Source organism: Photinus pyralis, unplaced genomic scaffold (assembly GCF_008802855.1).
Source record: "Photinus pyralis isolate 1611_PpyrPB1 unplaced genomic scaffold, Ppyr1.3 Ppyr1.4_LG4, whole genome shotgun sequence".
NCBI lineage: Eukaryota > Metazoa > Arthropoda > Insecta > Coleoptera > Lampyridae > Photinus > Photinus pyralis.
The window spans coordinates 27,830,051-27,856,233 of NW_022170511.1; the positions used below are offsets into that span (position 1 = coordinate 27,830,051).

Consider the following 26,183-nt stretch of genomic DNA (forward strand, 5'->3'; position numbering starts at 1 on the left):
TGTATTCAATTGCGGGGTAAATTGTCAGTTATTGCAATGGAAAATCTCCAAAGCGCAATCATCAACGTGCTGAAATTGTTTTCCGCATTTTCCTACTCATTTCGCGTTTATTTAATAACTACTCCGTTACATGCATATGTAGCTTTACATTATTACCGCTATTTGTGCCGTTGACAGTGAGTACATCTGTGTGGAACGCTTAGGTGGTCGTTTTGCTATATGGCATTTTCAAGAGGGTGCGCGACGAACAATAACCGCATATAAACGTATTTGAACATGACATAAAACGGCGGAAAACAATAGGATTGGAAAATGTCCGGGTTTATTAAATAACGGAAACGCAAAAAAGTAGTAAATTTAGGATTATAAACTGTGAAGGTTAATTAAAATGGGGTTGCAATATGTAAAATTATCAGTTCGCATCGTATTTTCTAAAATTCGACGTTCGGAAATGAAAACAACAATCAGTAATAAATGAAGAAAATAAATGTTGACAATTTTGAATGTGTGTTTGCGTCGACAGTTAAATGCTTCTAAAAAATATCTAAAAAATTTCAGAAGAGCTTTCGATTCTATATCGTTTGCCTGTTTTCCAGGGGAGTGGCAAGAGTCTTTATTTGCCACTAAGAAATTTTGGAAGTTCTTTATCTATTCACTTATCTTATGCGCTGTGTATCTGTCCATCTGTCTTTGTCGTATTGGCGGTGTTCAACTGCACTAAAATACTAAAAAATATTACTATTACAAATTTTGATTTAGAGGTACAATTTGCTTCAGAAGAGTGGTAGCGTGTGAACTAGCAAAACAAGTGTCACTCTTTGCTATTTATAGACATATTACTTTGAAGAAAGGGGTAGGACGTGCACGGTAGTAAAGTTGGAAAAATATGAAACCGACAATTCAAGAGGCTGATCCAGAAAAGAAAATGAAGATACCGTGGAGGATTCTTTATCAGTACACGTCATAAGTAAGAAGGATAAAAGCAAAAGAACACCTCAATATCGTCTTCCTCATCTGCATCCAATTCAGATATTCATTTTCGATACTATGGACACGGCTAGACACGGGGAAGAAGAATGGAGTAGAGATTGCGGAGAAGTACTCTAAAGATTCCATCGGCTTAATTGATGTTATGCTTAAATGTAGGAGGGTGGTTACCACATCTGGGCTGAAAGCTAGAATTAAAAGGTTAATCATCGCCATTAAAAAGCAATTACGTTTAAGCAATAGTGATATTTTGGATTGCATTCTTGGATCTGGACCCTTATCTTATCTTATCCCTATTTGATTCTCCCTATATTATAAGAGGAGTTATCGACAATGTTATACCTCAGCGCTAACAAGAAGTAACAGGCGACCATTCTGGATACTGATGGAAAACACCAACATTACAAGAAAGCAGATAAGGGAAGAGGATTACCAGGAGACTAAAGATGAGGCAGATGAGATATTGGGGACATAAACAGGAGGAACAAAGACCATATCCTACGGGCTGCCAAGAATCTACGTGCCTCGGAATGGAAGGTAGGCCGATCCTGCTTCACATGGAACACCACCATAGACCAAGCGGTAGAAGGGTCGCGGAGTCCCATGGGAAGATGGGAAGAGAGGAGCAGAGACAAACATCAAATGAAGAAAGAAAGCAGATGAATACTGGAGGTAGAGGAAGAATCACATATAAGCACAAGTAGCCAGGAGGAGGAGGAAGAGGGGACAGAAAGTAAGGGAGGATCACGGGGGAAAGAGGGAAGAGAACGAGACCAAAAGATAGGGACATCGCAAACTATTGAACGCGCTTACAAATAAAATTCTTGCATTCTGTTACTCGTCATATAAGCAATTTTCAATTTTCTGTATCAACATTTTAACTGCTGGTTGATACCAAAGTCGAGAAGCAATACATAGAAATTTGAACTGAAAGCGGTCGTTATAAACTAGATGAGTTCTTTTTAATTAACTCAATATCTCCGTTGCTGTGCTTTAATGTATGGTTCTATAGTTATCGCTGAACAAAGGAAGAAATTCCATTCCGGCAAAATTCCTAATTCGTCTAAAATGAAATCCAATTTTGTAGAAATTAGCAATATTTGAGAATGAACGCGTCACAGCAAATAGTATTATAGTAATTCCTCCAAATTGTGGAACGAGGGCTAACTGTAATTTCTTTTTGCCTACTATTGTTATGGCCTCAAAGGACTCTTTGTACAAACTTTTATTAAATGATGGATGCGTGTAAGATCTAATTTAAACTCATTCTTTAAGCCTGATAATATCCTCCGCAGACCGGAGTTTGTTACAATTTAATAATATTAATGCAGTCAAGTCTTCGGGTTTATTTTAGCAGGATTACCTAAGTTCGCGAAAAAAAATACTTTGAGGCAATGTAATTTGCATCGAGTTTACCATTTTAATAAAATTTCACGTATAGGTCAACGATCGTCAGATGGCTCATTTCAAACCTCTTTTTGAAGTAATTCATAACTACGCCATTAGCACTGCTCTATTAAATGAGAGTCTTTAAGGGCGCCATATTTTTACATTAAATATGAACTCTTGTAAGCTGCAAAACGTACTTTTATGTATTTTTTAACGAGTGTCTAAAATAGGGGAGTTTTATAAATATGAAAGGCGTCTTTTTTGTATTTGTGTAATTCGTTTCACTTACGTGATTCCTTTGGAAGCAAATTCAGGTTGATTTGTGGGGAATCGCATATTAAAACGTGCAGAAGGAAGCCCGAAATTCTTTCATCAAAATTAAATTAAACCTCCGCACGCTTGTGTATACAAATAGATCGATTACTCAGGAAGCAAATGGGTAAAAGATTGATAAATGTTGGCTCAACTTAAATTTACGATAAAGCTCCAAACTTCAAATTATCTTCTTAGTTTACTTTGATAGCAGTTTCTCTGTCAAAATTAAATACTTAATGGTTGAGCGTCCTGGTAGTTTACGTTTCCGTCGTTAACCGTGCATTCATTAATTATCGGCAAATTTGTTATATTTTTGCTTCAACGTTTTGTTTGAAAACACGATGTTCTTAATTAATTACCCGGAATTTATAACATTACTCTCGGATTAAATCGACGCTTCTGCGAATTTAAAATTTATGTAAATGTTAAGGGTTGTACTTGATTAAGGAATGTGAAAGCCATAAACATATCAGAAATTTCGCACTATAACTTTGAATAGCCGTATGTGCGTGACAGCTTAGTAAAAATTAAATTTAATTAATCGTTCGAAAACTTTTAGAAATCTGCGAAAACCACTTTTGTCTCTGGCGAAGTTTGCAGTCGCATTATACTTGTGAAGTTAGCAATAACTACTTTTATTGACCACTAAACGAACCATTTGTAACTTATTGAAGTACACAATTTAGATTAAAACGAATTACAATTCCGTGCTCTCGGTATCGATTATTAAAATCAATCCGCCCCGTTCCCCTAATGGGGTAACTTTTGTCTGTTATATAAAACTTTTTCTTTGCAGTTTCTAATCCAAATCGAACTTTAATTAGACACAATTTAGATTAATATCCAAAGAAACGATCATATCAGATGGTTATTGATAACTAATTTGGGGTAGGCTTAGATTATGAAATTGGGTGTAAATCAAGTCTCTCTGTTTATTAGGAACAAGGTAAATGTTGACAAATACAAGGCAAAGTTTTATTAGGGTTATGGATGGTTTATCTTTTATGGTTGTTAGATTTTGCATGTTTCTTACTAAGTTAACAGTTAAAGATTACTTAAACAAATTTTGAAGACACCTGAAATAAACCTTGGGTAGGGAACAACAAAGTTTATCATAATTAAGCATGAGGCATTTATCCTCGCATTTATATCTGAATCGTGAAAAGGGTTCGAATAGATGCACAATTTACATGAATCAACTTAGACAAAACTTATTCTAAACAATAATGATCGTAAAGTGAAGCAAATTTTAACTCTGTTCGCCACCAATACACCAAAATGCCCTCTTCTTAGGGATATCAAAAAATTCACAAAACCGTCTCGTTATAGATGGGGAAACGATCAGAACGTTTAAGTAGTTCTACGGCTCGCTCCCCCCACTACCTACACCTACATAATTTCAAATATTAACACACCATTGGAAATCTAAAAGCATGAGTAAACCAATGAACCACAACAAAACGAACAAGTCTTATTGCGATTTTTTCGCGAACTAGAGATGCCTCAAATGTTTCAGGTTTTTTAAAATCTTTTTCGATGCATGGCAGTGGCAGAATTTGTTTTCAAATTGGTAGAGTTACTAGCGCTAATACTCCTATTCGAATTTTTCATTTTACGTTATATAAAAATACAAAAATTATGCTACTTATCAATATCCTATACTAGAAACACTCCAAGTTTCCATCATTGGAATCATGTAGTTCTTGTCTACCTAAATGATGAACTTCCACATCGTTGGATCAGGGGTGTTCTTATGTATCAAATGCAATATTTTAAAACCCGATGAATCATTTATAGTTACCCTATATAATGGGTGGAGGAAATTTAAACGCGCACGTTATGACAACGGTCTTTGAGTTTGCGTTTTGTCCCGTGGTAATTTCCCATGTACAGCATTAGGTACAATTCCTGCGAGACCGTCCCTTTCCAAGCAGCGTATTATATCGCTGTAAAATTTATTTAAATAGTTTGTTAGTAAATATAGGGGCTTACGAATGAAATCGAAGCCATTACAGAAACTGACTGCTTATGTACTGCATTTACATTTAAAAAATTCATATTCTCCCAGGAAAATTGAAACGATTTTGTGTAATTTATCTGCGCAAGCAGTGGATGCCGGTTTTAATTATAATAAAAAACTCCTATCCTATTCTTATAAACATATTTTGTCGTGACTCGCTTGCAGAAGAAAATTGAATAATAATAACGTAACCAGTTTTTTATTTGTAACTGCAGCAACCATATAGCCTTAAATTATCATTTCAAGGAGAAAAGCGTCTATCTAGGGTTCAACGAAATAACGAGCATGTAAATTTATAAATTGTTCATTTAACAGTATTTTTACAAATGAGGTATGCAAGACGAGAGCAATTGGCACATCAGCGTGTACAGCACAATTCTTCATTGTGGTAAAAGAAACCGAAAGAAAAATCACGATATCGTACTTTTCCATTTTCTCACCGACATCGATTGAGAACCACCAGGACACGAATAGAAATAAGTCTTCGGGGTAAACCATTTTATTAAATCCTTTTCCCTTGTCAAGCTAATTTTGCGATGCGACCCAAAAATTCAATTTGTACTGAGTGACATTTGCAATAACAAAGAACGTAATAGATTTGTTAATAAAACTTTTGACTGTAAATCTGCGTCACTGTGAGTGGTGCTTGTATAAACATCGACTAGGGACTTTAATTAACTCGGGTGTAATTTAACTTCAGTGGGGAGGGCGTGCATGTGTTCAACTCCATTTAAATGCTGAAATTCGACCCACTTTTTCGTATGAATTTGTTGAATTAAAGTTACCGTCACAAATTCCATTTGACAAGTCTCGCACTAGAAAAATTGGAACGTTGTTTGCTCCCATAACAAAAGATAGGTCAGCCATTGCAAATTCACCAAAATCGATTTAAAAATAAAGCCCAGAAATGGTACGGAGATTAGAATGATACATTTATTGTATCAGCGTAAATTTATAATGCCAGAGAAGCATTTTCCGTCCGAAACTTTTTCGAGCACTATCGATTCTTATAATCCTAGATTCTCGCATTTGAATGTTGAGTTAATATAGCACTTGTTTAGAAAAAAGCTTCGCGCGAACGAGCAACAAAGGAGATAAATATTTTTCGCGAAGGAGTTTTGTAAAGCTGAAGAATATTAGGTGGTTCATAAATTCGGGCGCGTTAAATTTTGAAGAAATCCCTAAATTTTTCAGCTTGATTTATTTATAGCACTAACACACCATTGTGTTCGCTAATTTATTGCCTTCGCCTAATTTTTGTACTTATTGTTGCTGTTTAAAGCAAGCAATATTTTCTCACACAAATATAAAGGGAATGAGAAAAAAATTCCTGTTTTAGTTCAAACTTGTTTACTATGCAATTAAAACTTCAATTATACATATTACCTTTATGACATGATTTTTAATTAGTCACTGGCGTAGGTTTTCTTATTGTACACATATTGCTTATAAAAGGCCTTAATGCAAATGCGAAATACATTCTCGCATTGAATACATACTTATGATGTTGTTTATAATAAAATTGTAGTTAATAGTAACGTAAGAATATTCATATATAATACCATAAGTAGTCGAAGTATTGTCGAATATTTTTGAGGTGCTGTCACGAATGCTAGTTACGCTGATTAATACCACGAGCGCTTGCGCGAGTGGTATTAAAAAGCGTAACTAGCATGAGTGGAGCAGCAGCTCAAAAATAATCTACAAATACTTCGACTACGAATGGTATTCGGAGGACTATTCAATGAATCAAAAGAAAAATTAAGCATAATTACCCACGCGAATTATCTCCATGACAACAATAAACGTCAAAATAAATTATGGAAGTTGCTTTTCATTTGCTATTGATTCTATTCGAACTTTTGTGCTCCAAGCTAATTCGTTATGAGTGATTAAATTAAAAGATGTGGTGATAAGTCGGTTGTCGAAATTGATTAACAAACTAAGAAGAATGTTCCGGTTAATACGACAAAATTTCGCGACATTTCACTGGTGGAAGTTTGACAAATGTCATTGAATAATCGCATTGAATTGTCGCTGAAATACCACACGTGAAATTATCGCTGAAATACCACACGTGCAATTATCACTATAATTCGTTCCCATTGGCGCAGCAATTTGAAATCGAGACATTTCACTGGTTGAAATGTGACAAATGTTAGATGAATTGAATAGTCAATAGTATTTTTCCAGTTTAAATGCCTGCAGTTTTTGGTATAATCATAATCGATTCCTCTACCCTGTCGCAATATTTGCTCAATATTTCTTAAGTAAATGATAAATAAGGTTGGACTAAGTGGATATCCCTGTCCTAATCCTTTTATTGGATTCGGTCGTACCTAATTACTTTGATTTGGAAATTCGAAAGTTATGGTTAGCAGAATTCTTGGAGATGAAAAATACACAAAGGTAACTAACTAATTGATCAAAATCAAATATAATTTTTGATACACACCGCCGAACCTCGTAAGGACTAGATTTTTGGTAAAATATTGTAATTAAGCTGTCGGAACCAATTTGAACTTTTCTGCTCGTTAAATAAAACACCACCCAATTATACCGTCTAAATGTACTGATTTATATTTCATGGTTTATTACATTACTAATCTTTTATTCATCATTATGTTCATATTAATCAAAGAAAATGATTTCCAGTGCTTTGTACTGTCACTTATACAACAAAAATGAGCACTCTGACGGTTGCAAATTAAAAATCGATATCGAAGACACGCACAAATCTCCATCTAAAGCGATTTATGTAACAGAGGTGTAATTAAGCAAGCAACTGTATGGTGCTGTGTTAGTTTATACTGAAATTTTCATTCGCCTTCGGTTAGCATTTAAAAGTGAATAAATTACGGTGCAGCTCCCTTAAATAAACACCATTAAATATCCACTAACGAGGGATTCTGTGTGGATTTGACCTCACGCCAAGGTTTTTCCTTTTAACTCTGAACGCAGATTAGCACTGCAAGTGTGCAAAAATGCATCAGTGCCATTCTGGTCGCTTACCTAAAGCTTTATCGAGCGAAAATAATAAGTGAGCCCATTAAGTTTTTATTTTTTAGACGTTGAAGACTCCGGTGGCTTATGAAAGTGTTATTATTTCAATACACGCGATTTGTAATGAGAAAAAAAAGATGGATGATAAATGTATAGGGCTGGTTTTCTCGAATGGAATTTTGATGGCGTCGTTAGTCCTAATTGGAAAATTATCTACAGCTATACGGAACTTTATTGTGGGTATTACGGTACCTCGTATTATCCGTGGTCGCACGACAATCATGAATATATGTATATAAAATCAGTCGTAAAGTGCCGTCTTTCCCCATTTTCTGTTTCAGCCCAAGAATAATTCCGAGTTAATCTACGCATATAACAATACCCACAAGAAACATTTTTGTTCTACGCATAAAATATTTAGCGCCAATAAAGAGAGATAACGATAAGAGCGCCATTATAGTTTGCAACAACTTCCCCTCAATTAAGCTAATTAACGTACAATAGGGGGTGGACTTTTCTGTTATAAAAATATAAAAAATTAGATTTTTCACACAATTTTGGAACTGAACGATTATTTTTTTGTTACAGGCCCTTCAAGATGGAGGCTCGGCAAGTAGTGCAGTATCTCATTTCGAACCTCAGGTGGCGCTTCTGTGTGATACCGGAGTTCACGGCCAAGAAGCTTACCACCCCCAATACATGACAGAGCAGGGAAGGTGGCAGACTGATTTATCTTCAAAAGCCACGTGTATTAAAGACAAAATGGATATATTAGATTATTGTAAGAAGGTAAGTTACAATTTGAAAAAAGCCACCGCTTTCACGCACCCCTAATTAAATGCGAAATCTCCCATAGACTTCCCAATTAATTTAGCTTCCTTAACTTCGGTATTAAGGACTTTAATGAATTCAACTAATTGCATACGCCAAAATGCAAAACGATTTTTAATATCCCCATTTCAAAGGCAATATAAAGAGAGACTGTAATTTATGTTCCAAACTTCTCCTGACTTACAACATAATTCCCCTTTCAAATAAACAAACGTACAGCACCGCAGCTTATTTTGCTTTATTGTAAAAAAAAACTGTCCGGTATTTCGAGCTTTCGTATATTCAGTTGCAGAATTTCCGTGCTTTAACGGTGCTCAGAGATTAAATACTTGATTCAAGTTTGACTAGAAGCGCATTCCATTTTCGCCCTTATGTTTTAGCATATTTTAGGATTTTTTAATTTCGGCCAATATTAAAATCTCGTAAGGGTATATTATAAGCCCTCGTTGATTTTTCTTTGAACGATATTACTTCCGATGTTTAAATTTATATGATCAATGTGTTTTTTCCCGTTAAAGTTATTCATCATATTGAAATTAATGATCGTTATACGCTAAATCCCTGGAAATTGTATACAAATAGATTGTTGGCATGGCGATCGAGAAATGATCTTTGCTTTTAGAAGAAAATCGATACGAATTTCAATTAAAATGCGTCCTCTGCATTCAAATTTTGTTTTTTATTCTGTGAGCCTAGGCACAAAATTTTAATGTCTAATAGAAACTACTCGTGAACTTTCATAATTTAAATGCAAAACTAAAATCATCCTTTGCTGCAATACCTACTAGACTAGACAAAAATGACCAGGGGTGTCATTATGGTCAATGCCTAAAGGACAAAGAGGTCTTGAATTTAAACTAGCTGCTAATTTGATCACCAACGACACGGACGAAATGTTTTTTAACCGACTTGCCTCCACTCTCCCACGGGCCACCGAAATGTGAAGCAGAAGGGGGGATTAAACGACCACGTCATTTTCTGAGATTCCACTGAGGTTTTCATTGACCGGTTAAATTCTCACATGGCACCGACAAAATTTATGCCCCACAATCACTAAAGATTTGAACACGCCAACCACGAGGAGCAATAAAAGGTATCAGCGCGCCCATAAATGCTTCAGTAGATAACGAAGTAGTGTTTTCTAAATGGACACTCTTCCTAGCGAAACAAACGAATAAACATAATAAGCTTTCAGAAGCTTTGCCTCGCGGATCTTCGCACAAGTAATGCTAAATGGACCAGCAGTCACAACCGACCATACTTAATGGCTTTATTTAACTCTTAAGAGAGGGCAGATTTCCAGAGGAGGGGGGGCAATAAGGAATGGGATTAATGCGAAAGCAATGATAACATTTGGAGTAGTAATGCCTTTATGAACAATAACGCATTATGACACTCCTTAGAGGACAAGGTACCTATGTACTTATCTGATGGATGTCCAAGGTTGTGGCAAAATCTTAAAATGTAAGCTACAATGACTTGTATCGTGTTCAACGACGAAACTCGAGTTAAAAGATCATGAACAAAATATTCTTTGAAAGTGATCTACAAAGGGTTTAGTTTCTTCAGCGATTTGAATCGAATTACGGAACTTGATGGCTCAATTTCCACAAATTTGTTAAGAAAATCGATACCAATTTCATTTTCGATCACCCTGTATATGCGGCAATTCTATAATATCCATACACTTCTTCATTTGTTCTTCTTTCTTTTTTCACCTGTGATTAAAGTTGCGTTGCTTAAATTTGGAGAAAAGAAGTAAGAAGATTCTCCAGACTTTATACACTGCCTTTTTTGGAGCACCGAAAAAAAAATTGTCTCAGATCGACCCGGAAAAAAACTGTTCTTATAGAATGTGGCCTGTAGAATCCATAATCTCAAACAGTTCCAAGACATGGCTTCTAGTTCAAAAGTTACAGTCCTTTGAATTTTTTTTCGAAATTGGTTTCTAGTCTATAACTTTTGATTGAGAAGTCAGATCGAAAAAGTACGAATTGATTTGGATTCTACGCACCAAAATTAATAAGAAAAAGTGTTTTCCCGAGAAATTTTGGTGTAGTCGATTTTTGGTAAAAAAGGAAGGTTGTTATACACTGCCTTTTTTTGAGCCCAGAAGAGAAAATTGTTTCACATCGACCCGGAAAAAAAATGTTCTTATAGAATGTGGCCTGTAGAATCCATAATCTCAAAACAGTTCCAAGATTGGGCTACTAGTTCAAAAGTTACAGCCCTTTGAATTTTTTTTCGAAATTGGTTTCTAGTCTATAACTTTTGATTGAGAAGTCTGATCGAAAAAGTACGAATTGTTTTGGATTCTACGCACCAAAATTAATAAGAAAAAGTGTTTTCCCGAGAAATTTTGGTGTAGTCGATTTTTGGTAAAAAAGGAAGGTTATACACTGCCTTTTTTTGAGGCCCCAAAAAAAATTGTCTCAGATCGACCCGGAAAAAAAATTTTCTTATAGAATGTGGCCTGTTGAATCAATAATTTCAAACAGTTCCAAGATAGGGCTTCTAGTTCAAAAGTTACAGCCCTTTGAATTTTTTTTCGAAATTGGTTTCTAGTCTATAACTTTTGATTGAGAAGTCTGATCGAAAAAGTACGAATTGATTTGGATTCTACTCACCCAAATTAATAAGAAAAAGTGCTTTCCCGAGAAATTTTGGTGTAGTCGAATTTTGGTAAAAAAGGAAGGTACAGTCCAGAAAGTGACGACCTACCATACCAGGCAGCAGCTACTGTGCAACTTTTTAGTATTGGAAAGATGCCAATTCTTGTTATCCGGCACGTTTGCAAGTAGGCAAAGATACGGGCAAGATTGTATCACAAAATTACACGAAAAACCACTTGCTACCTTCAGCCATGAATATCTATAGGAGGCCGGGACATTTCACCGAATGCCCACAACGCCGACACGATTTTTTGAAGGTCCATATCGCCGACTAGGGACACTACGCCGACGGACACTACGCCGACCGTGCCCACATCGCCGACAAGTGTGCAAGGGACACAACGCCGACCATGCCCACTTCGGCGACGGACACTACGCCGACCGTGCCCACATCGCCGACAAGTGAACAAGGGACAAGCCGAACGTGACCATAACGTCGACTCATACAACACTTCTTAATCAAGCTGGACGGTGTGCAACACCAAGTAGCTTTTGACGTTAGGTTATTGTAGGTTCAGAATATTTTTTTAAACTTTTTTCGAACTACAGACTCATACGAAAATTCTTAATCAAACTGGACGGAGTGTGAAGCAAAGCAGCTTTGGATATTAGGTTATTTGTAGGTTTAGGACATGTTTTTTAAACTTTTTAAAATGCAAACTCATACACTGGACAGAGTATGAGGGGCCTGGATTTTCGAACAGTCGGCGTTGTGGTCACGTTCGGCTTAGTGTCCCTTGCACACGTTTCGGCAATGTGGGCACGATCGGCGTAGTGTCCGTCGGCGAAGTGGGCATGGTCGGCGTTGTGTCCCTTGCACACTTGTCGACGATGTGGGCACGGTCGGCGTAGTGTCCGTCGGCGTAGTGTCCCTAGTCGGCGATATGGACCTTCAAAAAATCGTGTCGGCGTTGTGGGCATTCGGCGAAGTGTCCTAGACCCATCTATAGTATGCGTAAACACATTCCTTTTCATTCATATTCGTATATCGTTTGTAAAAGATTATGGATAAAAGATTAAATCTAAAAACTTTTTCGCTCGCACGAAATAGAGTTTAGATGAAAGTCATGTGATAGGTAAAAGCAAGTTTAAACAAATAGAGCGAACGAAAATTTTATGTTATTTATACTTAACATCATCTTGCAAATTTCCTTTAAATTATCGATCCAGTTTCCTACACTTTGCCTAAAAGCTATGAAAAGCTCGAGGGTGGATTTGTCTACCTAACGTTAACATTTTCTATTAATTGGATCGTCAGTTTACTGTAAAATATTAAATTAGGTTTGAATCGATAATGCCTTAGAAGCTATCTCGGGAAACTCAATATATAAAGGATTACTGTGCACTCAATTGTAATTACCGATTAAGAAGCTTCATTAGGTTTCTTATTAAGATCAAGCTCTCTTGAAATTTTAGGTCAATCAAAATACTAATCTGGGTCTTTGACATTTGATTAATGTTGTGTTAGTTAAATTCCGAAAAAGACGTAATAAATAAATGGGCGACCACGCATATTTGACGACGTTTTTAATAAACAGGATAAAGGGCTGTTTAGGCGATCCGATTAGTGAGGAAAATTAATTAAAAGAATCGACAGTATTGAGACTTTAATTAAAAATTTTGTCTTAAACTTACGCTCTTATAACTCAAAGGGAGATGGATCGCCCTAGTTTCCCCCTGTAGCAATTTTGTTACCCTCGCCATTATTGACGAAAGAACACTCAATGTATTATTGAGGTGCATTAATATTATGTAGCTGCTGACATCAATCTGAAACGTGAGTTTGATACATTGACTTTATTTAAAAGAGTGAGTTACAAACAGAAAAAACGTGTTTCTTATTACATTCCGTCCTAAATTTGTGCAAACTGAGAGTTTAATCGCATTGCCTGGTCAATTACGACCCCTTCATCCATCTAATTGTTTCACAGGTCAGAACAATTAGTTGTGCTACCCTAATGAACGTGTGTGCTCAAGCACTTTATTTTAAAATAGCGATACAAATTGACTATTTTTGTATGTTAGAAATGCCAATAAGTAATTTTTTGTGCGAAAGTCATCGAAGCGTGAACTGGGGTACAATCGAGCTTTCCCTTTCATACACTTGACGGTATCAGAAATGAAATTAGTCGCACTTCAATGCATTCATTAGGAGTGCGTGTAGGATCAAAGAAAATCGACGTGAACGTCATCTACCTATTAAACAAAATATACCTACTGGGCAAATGTGCAGAACACATTTTCTTTTACCAAGAATTTTTATAGTCCGTTGAAAGTTAATTGTGAAAGACCGAAGGAAAAGTGTTTTTTTCGACCGTAACACATTTCGGATTCTATAGGTACCTCATTTATAATTGATTCACATTTTTTGGTCGATTTTGGAGACAAGGCTATATAACTTATGACAGAGATGCTCGATTGGGAAAAATTCAGACTTTCGATTCTACCGTTCAATATGTACCAGGAAAATCTGGTGGTTGTGTAGGCATGACGACAAATTTAACCCATTGGGATTTTATAGGTCAAAATCTATCAGTGCAAATCGTTTCCAGGTCAAAATGATAGTCTCTTATTTGGCCTAAGTGCTCTTGAATATCAGAGGTACGATGAGGGCATTACCATAACCAATAGTGGAATAAGCGCACTCCAGAACGCTTTAATAATAATAGAGTTTATTGTCCTACAGACTACAATCCAATTATAGGATTATGGAGACCCATCTTTCTGAAACAACATGTCAAAATTTATGTCTTCGTCCAATAATTGATGAATTTCTTATCAAATCTGTGACCATTTCTCCATTTAAATGTTTTTCAAATAATGCGGACCGATATCTCTCACCCAATAATGCCACAGTAGACGTTAATTGACCAGGGACGTTGATTTTCCAGAGTTCTCATCCAGTGTGGATTTTGCTGCGCCCGGTATTGCGCCTGTTTACCTTTAGGAACACAACTTTTGGTATCCAGCCTTTTGAATGCCATGTGTGACTTTTGCTTGTTTGGAAACCTCTCTGCCCATACTACTGCAGCATCTCTGTAATTTTTTTGCACTCCCCCAAAATTAACAACACGTCTACTTGTACAGTAAGGTCGCTTGTAAACTTGCAAATTTTGCTCCACCGAAGTTTCCCCTTTAAATAGTTCACCGGCTCTATCTTTACGAATTTCACGCCATTTTATGATTGTCGCAAGGCCCCTTGGTCCACACTCAAACGTATTCCCGCCAGCGCACTTCACATAATCACACAATAGACACTTTTTCCATGGCGGTAAGCACAACGAAAAAGAATTCTCGGGAAAATCCATTGCGCACTACTTGTCAATCCTGGAATCCTGAAACTGAAAATATTAAACGTTAACATATGAAGAACAGCATCTAAGGGTACGGCTCCGCGGGTTTGCGGAGGATTCCGAATTGAGCACCCTCCACCCACCGTGAGTCACCAATCTGCGGATACTAAGCCCCCCCCCCCCCCCCCCCCAAGCCACGACAAGGTGATAACCCGTTCGAGATGGAACTATACAAGAATATGTAGGTTCTCCAATTTAAAAAAAGGTTGACATTCACACGACTTTTATTGAACACCCTGTATGACGTACGATTTTTCAGGTTATAAGGCTTCTCGCGCCACTGATGTGTAATGCACTTGCCTCTATTCCATTTCAGCGATATTGGACCCGTATAGAAGGTTGACTCGTCTTGTATATTAATAAGATTCTATAATATAGGATCCTTTTGGCAGCATTACCTCTTATTAATAAGCAGCTAACGGTCCCCAGTTGACCTTGGTTTGGAAGGGGAGGGGGTAGGGGAGTGTGTATTTTTACTTGATAAAGTTAGGACCATTATATTCCATAAAATTCACGGCTCTCAGTGGCCTAGCTAGCAGGCCTAAAACCTCGCAATCGCCAGAACAATTAGAAACGCGGTTTTTACATCTCTATGAAGGAAAAAATCTGCACCGTAATCCTCACATGTAAACGCATGTGATTAACTGCCAGATAAATCAAATGGTAAGATAAAAGACCGATCCTTAGGGTTTTGTTAAATTATTTAATTGAAAAACAGGATCTTTCTCTCTGTTTTGCATCTACTGTTGTGAATGAAAGTCGTGAAAATTTACGCTACAATTGTAGGTATCCAATGCAGAATTTGCATTTCTAAATTCAGTCTTTGAAATTGGAAAAGTTCTTTCCAATTTCATTAACACTTTAATCGCATTTCATTACTCTTCGCGATCTATATTCGGTGACAATCGAGAGAAGTAGTGTCGGTTTTTATAGGTAATGATTTTTAGATCGTAACATGCAGTTTTCCGACCAAATTATTAAATTGCCTTCCGCTTCCCATTTATTAAGTAGCAGGTTGTGAAGGGCACGCGAAACATTTTCATTTGAGTAGACGTCTGTACCAATGTGGGTAAAAGCAATTTAGGGTGGATAAATAGACAACTGCAGATTCGTTTGTGAGTTTACGCTTTGACAATTTCGCTAGTTAGGGGGAAGTAATTTAATTTCTGTTCTATATTTAGTTATTCCAATTCGGTTGGGTATTGAAATTTAAAAAACGTTTCGTCGTGTTGCTTTTAGTTATTTTTGATAGAAAACGGGGGGAAAAATGCTTTTTTTCCGTGCACCTTACACCGGTTACCATACAAATTGATAATGCCTAAAATCAGTTCGATGCCGAATTTAAAATAAAGCTGTTTTTGATGCATAGGATAACAAAGTTCGAAAAGTTGTATTAAGTTGGCGTATCTCCAAAGAACTTGAATATGCACGTTGATTCCCCAGGGAAGAGTATACCAATTTAACAAATGTTCCAACAGTTTTGCGCTACAATTACCATATGAAGGTATGGATGAAACTTCTCGAAACTCACCGCCGTGGTTTGTGATTTCGAAGCACGGCTACTTTTAATTGATTTGAAATAAATGTCGTACGGAAATTGTATTTTGAGATCGGAAAATTTATGCAAACAACCTCATTTGTGCGTGGATACCCAAAAAATAATATAACTAATAGATAGCTAATAGATGGATCGAGCTACTGACATGGGTTTAATCGATCGTTTTGCGTAAATGCTAATTAAGAAAAGCACAACTAAACTAAAAGCATAATTTATTCAAATTTATTCTGCCGACTAGAGAAACATTTATTACACGTACATAATATTTATTTTAGGTCGCTAAAGTCTCTTGCTTGCAGCTAGCAACGTTGAGGTAAACAGTAACAATATATTTTATTAGGCTCTTTTATTAAGCCAAGGCTCATCACTACCGATGCTCGTAGCGTTGTGGAAAGATTTTAAATCCCGGTACTGTCTGGGGGTGTCAGGTCAGGGCATATGTAGTTGCGCATAACACTACGAGGCGCATATCGGAGCAATACTCCCCCCTTGGCATCCTAACTCGATTCCTTCCGGTCCATTCCCTAACTTTACCACTCCTGAAATCCTGTATTCTCGCTGAAGAGGCTCTGAGAAGTCTGAGATCTGGTATCCCTGTAGTCCAACCTTTCTTCAACTCTGGATTTGAACCAGGAGTCTTTTTGGTCGTGATATATACTTATGGATATCCAAAACACTCCTTAAATAGGTACTCTTTAATAATAATTAAGGAATGAAATTAATGAGAATGATGAGTGTTTTAATTACACTATCGTATGTGGAAGATATTTAGATGTATTGTTGATACATGTTTCTGGCAAAAATAAACAAACATATTTTTATCATGTGACGTTAACGTACCTATTACCTGTTTAAAAATTGACTATTAAGATTAACCAGTTTCTGAATCATTGTGATTTATGGTCAATTTTATATAATGAATGAAGGATATGTTTCTGAACGTAAAACTGCTTACTTATTTAGTGAAAAGAATAAAAATTATATCTAAGCATCTGTTGTAAAAAATATTTTCAACTTAGTAAATGAAAATAAAAAATTAAAACTCCAAATTGCCAAGAAATAATATTTTGTAAGGTACTTAGTATGAAGTTTCAAGTGTAATATTGTAAACGAGGGGGTAACCACTCTAGTGAAAACGTACACGTATTTCTAGAAATCTGGAAATCACGTGCGATTTTTAAGCGATTTCGTTGATTTCTCGAAAACCACTTGCGATTTCTGGTTGATTTCCACGATTTCCTGGAAATCACTTGCGATTTCTCATTGATTTCCCGGAAATCATTTGCGATTTCCCTATATTATGCAATGATTTCTATAATTTCTTTAAAGTTACATAGGATTTGTGGCGTGTGGTGGTGTTGTAAGGTAAAAAATGCAAGGCAAATACGAACCTATAGTGGTATCATATTTGTAGATACGGATTGCGTCGTCACTATGTACCTTTTTGGTCTGCAAATGAAATCACACCTAGATTGCGTTGCATTTTAAAGTTCAGTTTGCAGATAATGAATAGCTAATAACTAATAATAAAAGTATTTAGTTAACCAGCCTTTTCTTAAGTGCTCACAAAATAATAAGAATAATATTAATATTATATTTAGTAAATTTGCACAATAATACCATTTGCTAAAATATTTGAAAGCATAGTATAAATATCTACCATCATCTGTTTTGGAATCGAATGTTAATGTATCGCAATATTAGATCTGATAAGCACTCTATCGTGATCTTGACTTCACATCGACAAAACAAGTAAAGAAGCCCTTTCTAGTGATGTTGGTTGTTCTCTATCCAATAATATTATTAAAACACAACAAGAGAAGATACAAAGATATAAAGATTCCGCTATAGAAATTAAACGAGTATCTTAACCAAGTTTTGATAATACCAATAGTAATATTAGCAACTGGTATAATATTTCTAAAAACCTCTATGGCTACCTGAACATCTCAATTTACCTGACGGACTAATTGCAAAAAGCAGTTTACTTGAAACTTAATCTAGCCAGGAAATTCCTATCCTTGGGATAGAATGAAGTTTAATTTCATGAATAGAAATACCGCTAAAAATGCACGATAAATAAAATAAAAGTAAAATAATCATATCTTGTTAGGGTAAATGGACCACTACCCTTTAAGTCCACAGGTCCATAGAATATGTAGGATCTTTCTACATTTTGGATGTCCTCATCTTTGGGCCATATGTATGAGTCAAGATCGTGTTTTAGAAATTTCATCTTGTAGACCTGTTCACATGCGGTGTTTAATTTCCTGATTTCGATTACTCGACCTATGTACCATGTATCATGTATCAAGGACAATTTCTCAGTTTCAGTTTTGGTGTGGTAAGAACATGATACTAAGCAGACTGATTTGATAATTTTTTTGAATTTGTGAGGAATATTTTTGTTTATGGAAACATCACCTTTTTTAAATGTCTATTCAACTTGTTGAATCTAGATCTGCACATAATTCTACATAAGATTTTTTAGTTTTGATAACACTTTTTGGTTTTGAGGAGACATTCGCTCGCCTCACTCTGTTTCGTAACAGTTCGTAGCTCGGCTTCGCCTCGCACTGTTCACTGTTCAGCAAATATAATTTCTCAGTTTCAGTTTTGGTGTGGTAAGAAAATGCTATTAAGCAGACTGAAGTGATATTTTTTTGAATTTGTGAAGAATATTGTTTACGAAAACATCACCTATACAAAGTGATTTTTTTTTAAATGTCTATTCAATTTGTTGAATCCAGATCTGCACATAATTGCACATAAGATTTAAATTTCGTTATCACTTTTTGGTTTTGATGAGACATACGCTCGGCTGTCATGATAATAAATTTATAACTGTCTTAAGACGAATTAATTTATAACGATAATTATTATTTATCACTTACAATTTATAACAATAACTCAAAAATATCAAAGTTGGAAATGTCGTATAATGCAATCCAATTTGCTTATATAATAAAGTCGAGTATTCGCGAGCGGTTACGAACATTCCAGAACAAAATACGTCATATTTCCGGGATTGCGTCACATCCTCCGTTCTGTATCGCCGATTACTAATCTTTCATGGCGCTTCGATATCTATAGAAATTTTTGGAATGTTCGCTGCAATATGAATACATTTATTTCCATGGAAATTATCTGTCAAATAAGTTTAACTGAAATCTGAAAGAAAGTTCCTAACTAATATTTGACCGCCAATTAACCAACTTCTAGACCTAGAGGAATGTGAAAAAGTCTTCATTTTTCTGCACTACCTCTAACTTGAGAGTAACACATAGAAAAACCACAGGATCAAATCGCATCAAACATGTTGTCAAATAACTATTTCATGGAACGCATTCGGAATTTTATGTTTCCATAATGTCACTTCTGTTGCCGCTAAGGCCGATAGGAAGCTTCAATCTAGATCAAAGTAACTGGAGAGTCTTGAATTTGCGCGCGTTTTTCTCAGCTAACACAGACCTAAAAAATGGTTCAACACCAAATGAATTACGATTTACGACTGACGATTCCAGTAACTCGCAGTAACTCCATGAGTAATTCGAGCCACGACGAAAGTTGGCGAAGATTTCCGGCAGAGTATTTTTGAACTGATTTCCGATGATTTCCACGAGATTTCTTAGCTGATTTCTGCGATTTCTTAACTGATTTCCACGATTTCTTAACTGATTTCCACGATTTCGAAATGATTTCTGCGATTTCTTAAGCGATTTCCGCGATTTCGAAGTGATTTCCGCGATTTCAGAAGTGATTTCTGCGATTTCCACAGTAAAACGTACATGTATTTCCAGAGTGGTTACCCCCTCGATTGTAAACAATTTCTTCAAGTGATTGTGATGAGGTTGCGAATTCCATAGGAATTCTACAGTTTTAAATGCAATTTAAATTGCTGAATCAAAAGTCTTTTTTTTTCGAATCAGATCCAAACCGTCATAAACTCATTAATAAAACATTGATAGTGGAAAAATTGAGGTGACAATTTTCTTAATCAATTCCAAGAAATACTCTTATCTTTTACAATGAAAGTAAACAAACAAGACCTTGACTACAGGTTCGATTCGCAAAATTGTTTTATGTTACTTCGTAAATAAGTAATCCAAACGAAATTGAATAGCAAACATTATAATAAAACATTTAATCAATAACTATTAACGCCCGGATCCATTTCAAATGTTTTGTTCCAAAGGTTAAATATTCTCTTAGAGAAAAAAAATCATCTTGGTAGTATCAATCCTCAGGAAACTTTTTCGAAGCCATCATAAAAGTTCTTATACTGTAAATATCATTCTCTAGAAATCTGGGAAAATAAATTCAATTTAGGAATTTTAAAAATATTTTCAAAGTACCGCTTTCGAAATGACTTCTAAAAATATTCTAAAAATCATCTTGGAAAAATATCATCAGAATCTTCTTCTGGGAAATTATACAAACAATTTTCCGGTAGGGGCTTTCTTAAACAAATGCCTTCTTTCAAATTATCGTATAGATAGATACAATAAAACTTATTAGATCTTAGAAAGAAGAATCTCAAAAGCTCTAGGAATCGTACAAAATACTCTTTTTTAACAATTTCCTTCGAAAATGTTCGTCAAATTTTGAAAGCGTTTCCATAGAAATAGATATTCTTATGCACATTCCCCCCTAATTCGGAGTAGTATAGAACAACTTAAGACTTTCGGGAAATATTCTTTAGGACTTTATTAAAAATTATCTTGGAAGTCTCTTTGGAAAATGTAAAAATTTAAGTTGGAAGTCTTTTAAAAACGATAAATGTGTCTTCTTGAAACACTTTTTGAATTATTTTTTCGGGGTTATCTGTTTCGAAATATTCCAGGAGATCTTACTTTCTTACTGTCTAAGAAATCTAAGTATCATTTTCAAAACTTGACAACGATTGAAGATTTTCCGAAGTTTCGTAGAGACGTTTCTGAAAATAACAGAATCTTAGTAACCCTATTCACAAAACATAACAATAATCTTCTTAGAATTCGTACCAATCTTGACGGAAATGTTCCAGCAATTACCTCGTCAAAAAATTTTCTTGGAAACGTTTGCATTAAACTTCTTTGAATAGAAGAGGTTAGAAAAATTAAATATTTATGGGACAAAGTGCACAGAAATAATGGAGCAAATGCACAAATAAAAGAACTAAGTAAAAAAGGGGTGGTATCGATGGGGCAGGTGTGGGGAATAGGAGATGTGGGGCTGGAAGAAATGGGATGAACTGGAAGGAATACAAAGAAGGTATTATAAATGGGTATTAATGCTAAACGGAAGGACACAAATTGCATTTAATTACGTGGTTTTATTTGTTTACAATTAACTAACAATAAACTTATAACAGTTTTAAAATGGATTAATTTATAACAGTAATTATTATTTATCACTTAAAATTTTTAACATAACACCAGCGCATAAGTCTACTTCTCTTCTAGGATAGCTGAGCACCGGAGCAGTAACCAAAGCTTGTTTGAGATCTTCAAAAGTCCGCTTACGTTCATAATCCATTCATAATTGGAGTTCTACTAATAAATATGACAAAACGTATACATGATCACCTGTATTAATTAATTATTGAATCCTTCTACTTTGAAGAGCCATCCCGAAGCGATGATATTTATACAACCTAAAAGCACTTTGAAATCTCAAAGGATATAAGATAATTTCTCTCGTAATTTCTCAAAGTAGATAATGTACGTGTACCCTTTTATCACAAATTACGTTTTCTTTCAAATTACAAACAAGAAAATTTTGTTCTCCACTATCTATAGCTATTCATTCACGGGGGTAAAGAGTTTCATTTATGCAAACACAGTTTCTCTAATATCAGTTTCATTACATCACTTTGTTCCTATTTAGGGAAATTTGATTGGTATATTAAATAACTGACGTTATTTCTTTTAATTTAATGATCGTTGCTTTCAGCCGTTGTCTCTTCAGATTTTAATCTGTACACGCGGCAAATTAAGCGAACGTGGTGTAGTATTCAACCCCAAGACACTTCACAAATTCAACACACTTCTTCGGTATGTAATTAGAAACTGCCAGGTTGACATGACAATGACGAATCTTCAGCGAATGGCACACTCTATATGTAATTATATTTCCAGTGTCGTATTATTCTCTTAAGGCGCATACACTCGCTAACAGTAGGTAAGCTATTAAATGGAAGCGCGTATGTTCCGATGTTATTGCTTAAAATACTACACGTCTCTTCAAAACTACAGTCTAGTTGAACATGTAATTAAATTTACATGTATACCTACACGTTTATGAATAATCTCGTGAAGCAGCGACAGGCAAATTTGGAGATGTTGCGAAAATCGCGAATCATTAGCATTTCAAAGATAAGACCACGGATTCAAGAAACTTTTAAACAGAAACAACCCTTTTACAGAAGCGTGTATTCATCGTTGTCTCTCCATTGCAAGTTTTGCCAAAAAAAACTGCATTGCAGTTACTGTATATATTTTCAACACGCCTCGCAGCAATAACTTGACATATATTATGTAAAACAATTGCCCGATTCACAAGAGAAAATACCATATGAATATGCACAAAGGTATTGATCGAGGAGATGAGATTACATAAAAGCTGCGAGGTTATGATTTGCAATCTCCCTGAAATTCGCACGCTGTACGCTTCTCACGTTGAGGATATTTAGTGTTTTTCTTGAATTTTGTATAAAGTGTCTTTTATAATACGGGTCGATACCATAAATGCTAAATTAATATACGAACAAAATTCGTAGTGCATATTTCCATGAAGTTTGCACTAACAACTCAACAATTAAGATTTGCACATTTAATGTGAAGTTAGCAAGCAAATATTTCAAAATATTGCAAACTACGTACTAACGCATTGAAAGACACAATTTCGACATTTCCGTAAACTATAACCCTACTTTAGCCCCAACAACGATCATAAAAGGCTCTCCATATAAAATTTTTTTATTAGAAACCGTGCATCGCAAACATGATACATTTTAGGTCACTGTGTGCCAGAAAGTATACCTAAGGGTGCATTCTATTTTATGATCGTGGGGGTTACGGATGGGTAGATTAGGGAATTTTAATTGCTTTAGCCCAATTATCAGTTGTAGGAATTCATGCAAAACTTTATAAATTGTTTTTGGTAAAAATCGTGCAATGTTATAGGAGAATGTATACCAAAAGAGAGCTCTCTTTTATGATAATTGCATAAGGTAGGGTAATTTTCGAAATTTTAATTTGTTTGTATCTAAATTGTACATTCTACTTTCAAAAATAGATTTTTATAAAAAATCGCATAATGCAAGAGGCAAACTTGTGCCAGAAGGGATTGGAGTAAATTTCATTTTATGATAATTTGTGGGAGAGATGAGTAGATTGCAAAATTTTGCCAAAACATCCATGGACTTATGCACTAAAGGGCTATTTGTGTATTTTTTTAGTAATTTGGATACAATTTTATTAAAATACTACAATATGTGGTAATAAGTCATGGTAATTTTTAAATATGACATAATTAACTGTATGTATTAAGGGCATAATAGTGCTGTTTATATTCTCGAGGGCCGATAGGTATAGGTAGTATAAACATCAGTTTATGCCCGTGGTACATACAAAATTTTATGTCTTACAAATAGTTTTCTTCGTCAAAGTAAATATTCGTTTACAAAATAATTCATTACCTATGTTTGATTAAGTATGCGTGGTTCGAATTTGTTAATGTGATTGAAACCATCCAAACGTCAAACGTAATTTTAAATAATTCAATTCATCGTGAATGAGGAAGAAGTTCCAGACTGACTATATGAAATCTTGTGATTTAGTAGGTATTGACAATTAATAATTGATGTTCCTAATTTTCAATGACCTGCAAATATTTGTTTTGTCATTAAGTATAAATGAGTTACTATGGTGATACTTAATGTCCTAGGGCATAAAGTACCGATATAAAATCTGCTATGATAGGTTAGTAAGACATAAATAACTATATATTTCAGACACAAATGTATAAGTTAACGCCTACATTATATAAATATAATATAAGAATAAAAAAATAGTTTCTTCAAAACTGAACTTCTCCGCACGAAAGCATTTTGTTGCGACCCACCACCTTCCCTAGCGCAGAAGGATATGCCCCACCAGTCTGAAAATTAATAGGTGTCTTCTCCAACCAGCAAGTAATACTCCTGCAACAATTTACGCAATTTGTGCCCAGGAGATTTTGAGTTATCGTGGTAACAAGTTTTTCTGAGATGAAAACAATACTTTACCTACCCATATATGGGTGCGGAAAAGTAAAAATAACCCTGTGGGTGTTTACCTGTGTTCCACAGTATTATCCAACACGTGTCGTTCGTTGAATGACTTCTTGTTACAAGAAACACGTGAGGGGGGAATTCTTGCCCAATTTGAATCGCAATGCAATTATTTTCCTCGACTATCGAATGAAATATTAACACATATTCCCTTTCAATTTGCCGATGTTGGAATTCGCTGATTAACAGAATTTCACATAAAGCCAAAGAATAAAGGAAGATAAGGAAACAAATATTCCAATCGTAACATTTCAGAGAATTCAATGAGGACTTGTTAATTTCAGTTCGATTTTGGCCTAACACGTAAGTTTTGGAAAATATGCACACATTTATTATTTGGGGTTTGGTAAATACCCATATGTTATGTAGAAGTAGCGTATAAATGCATATCATACTCCACAGTTTCTACATCTGTCCTTATCCTTTTTAATTTTATGTAAAAAAACTGTATTTTCTCCGTGGCCTGTTAGAAACGGTGTGAAATTGTCTTCTACTTTCCCATGCTTCCTTGCGATCCACTTGTTTATATTTTCTACTAGTATCTTTCTCCAGGACTCTCTTTCTTCCCATTCGGCCTGCCATATTTTTATTGTTTCTTTGTCTATGGCGCCCTGAGGTTCTTTCGTCTACCAGGAAGCGGCACTGTTAAATGCCCAAACAGAGTGTCGTTATTGCAGGTACCGAAGGAAAATAAAACGTCCGCATCTCCTTGTGCACCTCCGGAAACTGCCACATAGAAAAATCCCAATTTTGACTTAAATTTATAATTTGGGAGGCTCAGTAGCACGAACTTATAAATTAAGATGGACTGCTAATGCTGAATTAACAAATGACACCTACATGGGGGCCGCCATGATTTACACTCACTTGGCGCGAAGTTCAAATCAACTAATAAACAAGCATTAACCCAATTAAGTTATAAGTGCGAGCTCAGTAGCCTCGATCAACTTCTGACAATTCCAAGGGATTAACTACACAATTTTCATTAACACCTGACAATTCTTGGACACGAGAAGAAAACTCTGACGTGAAAACTATCCAGGTCGCACAACGGGTTCGAGTAAACACACAATTAATTAAGTGACAATAACAGCATTTTATTCGTTATTCCGAAACATGAAAAGAACGTTAAACAAAATTCTTGAAAGAAAGAGGACCTTACAAAGTTAGTTTGGACCAATTACCCCGCACGCATGCGTTTGACAAAATGAATAAGAAAATCTGAAAGTGAAGTGAAAGTGATTTTTTCTCGCTGAATCGTCCTAATAATCTGGTCGTTCAACGGTTTGTGATAAACAAGGCGCAGTTATTACTTTCTTCATCTTATCGTGCAAAAACTCAAATTTCACAATTTTTCATTTTCCAATCAGACTGAATAAACAAATAAAACGTAATCTTCACCGATGATATATTTTTCTCTAATGAGTTTGCATAACTTAAAAATTCTGCTTATTTTATACACAAAGTGGAAGCTTACGGATACTGCAAAGCGAATTCTTTGTATTTAAGTATATAAAATGGGATTACGCAAGAATCGAGATTGATAAATTCTAGGAGCCTTGATATGTGCAGCCTTATTGAATTAACGTCACATTTACGAAGTCGCTCAGTTAATAGAAAGGGGAAATGCCTGAGGTGTAAACGTTTTCAAGAAAAAACGAGTAAATATAACCCCTGAGCGATCTTTTTTTTTAACAATAAATAGATCTGTTTTACTACGTTCATGAAACGCGTTCTTCGA

The 26,183-nt window shown here is 35.4% G+C and overlaps 1 protein-coding gene across 1 annotated transcript in view; it reads left to right on the forward strand.

The window, feature by feature from the left end:
- Positions 1–8,284: 8,284 nt before the first annotated feature.
- Positions 8,285–26,183, forward strand: part of LOC116169507 (amyloid-beta-like protein) — a 56,511-nt gene continuing 38,612 nt past the window's right edge. The window contains exon 1 of the mRNA XM_031485622.1: positions 8,285–8,503. Within this exon, the coding sequence (XP_031341482.1) occupies positions 8,414–8,503 (90 nt within the window). The 5' untranslated portion in view covers positions 8,285–8,413. The remainder of the gene's footprint in view (positions 8,504–26,183) is intronic.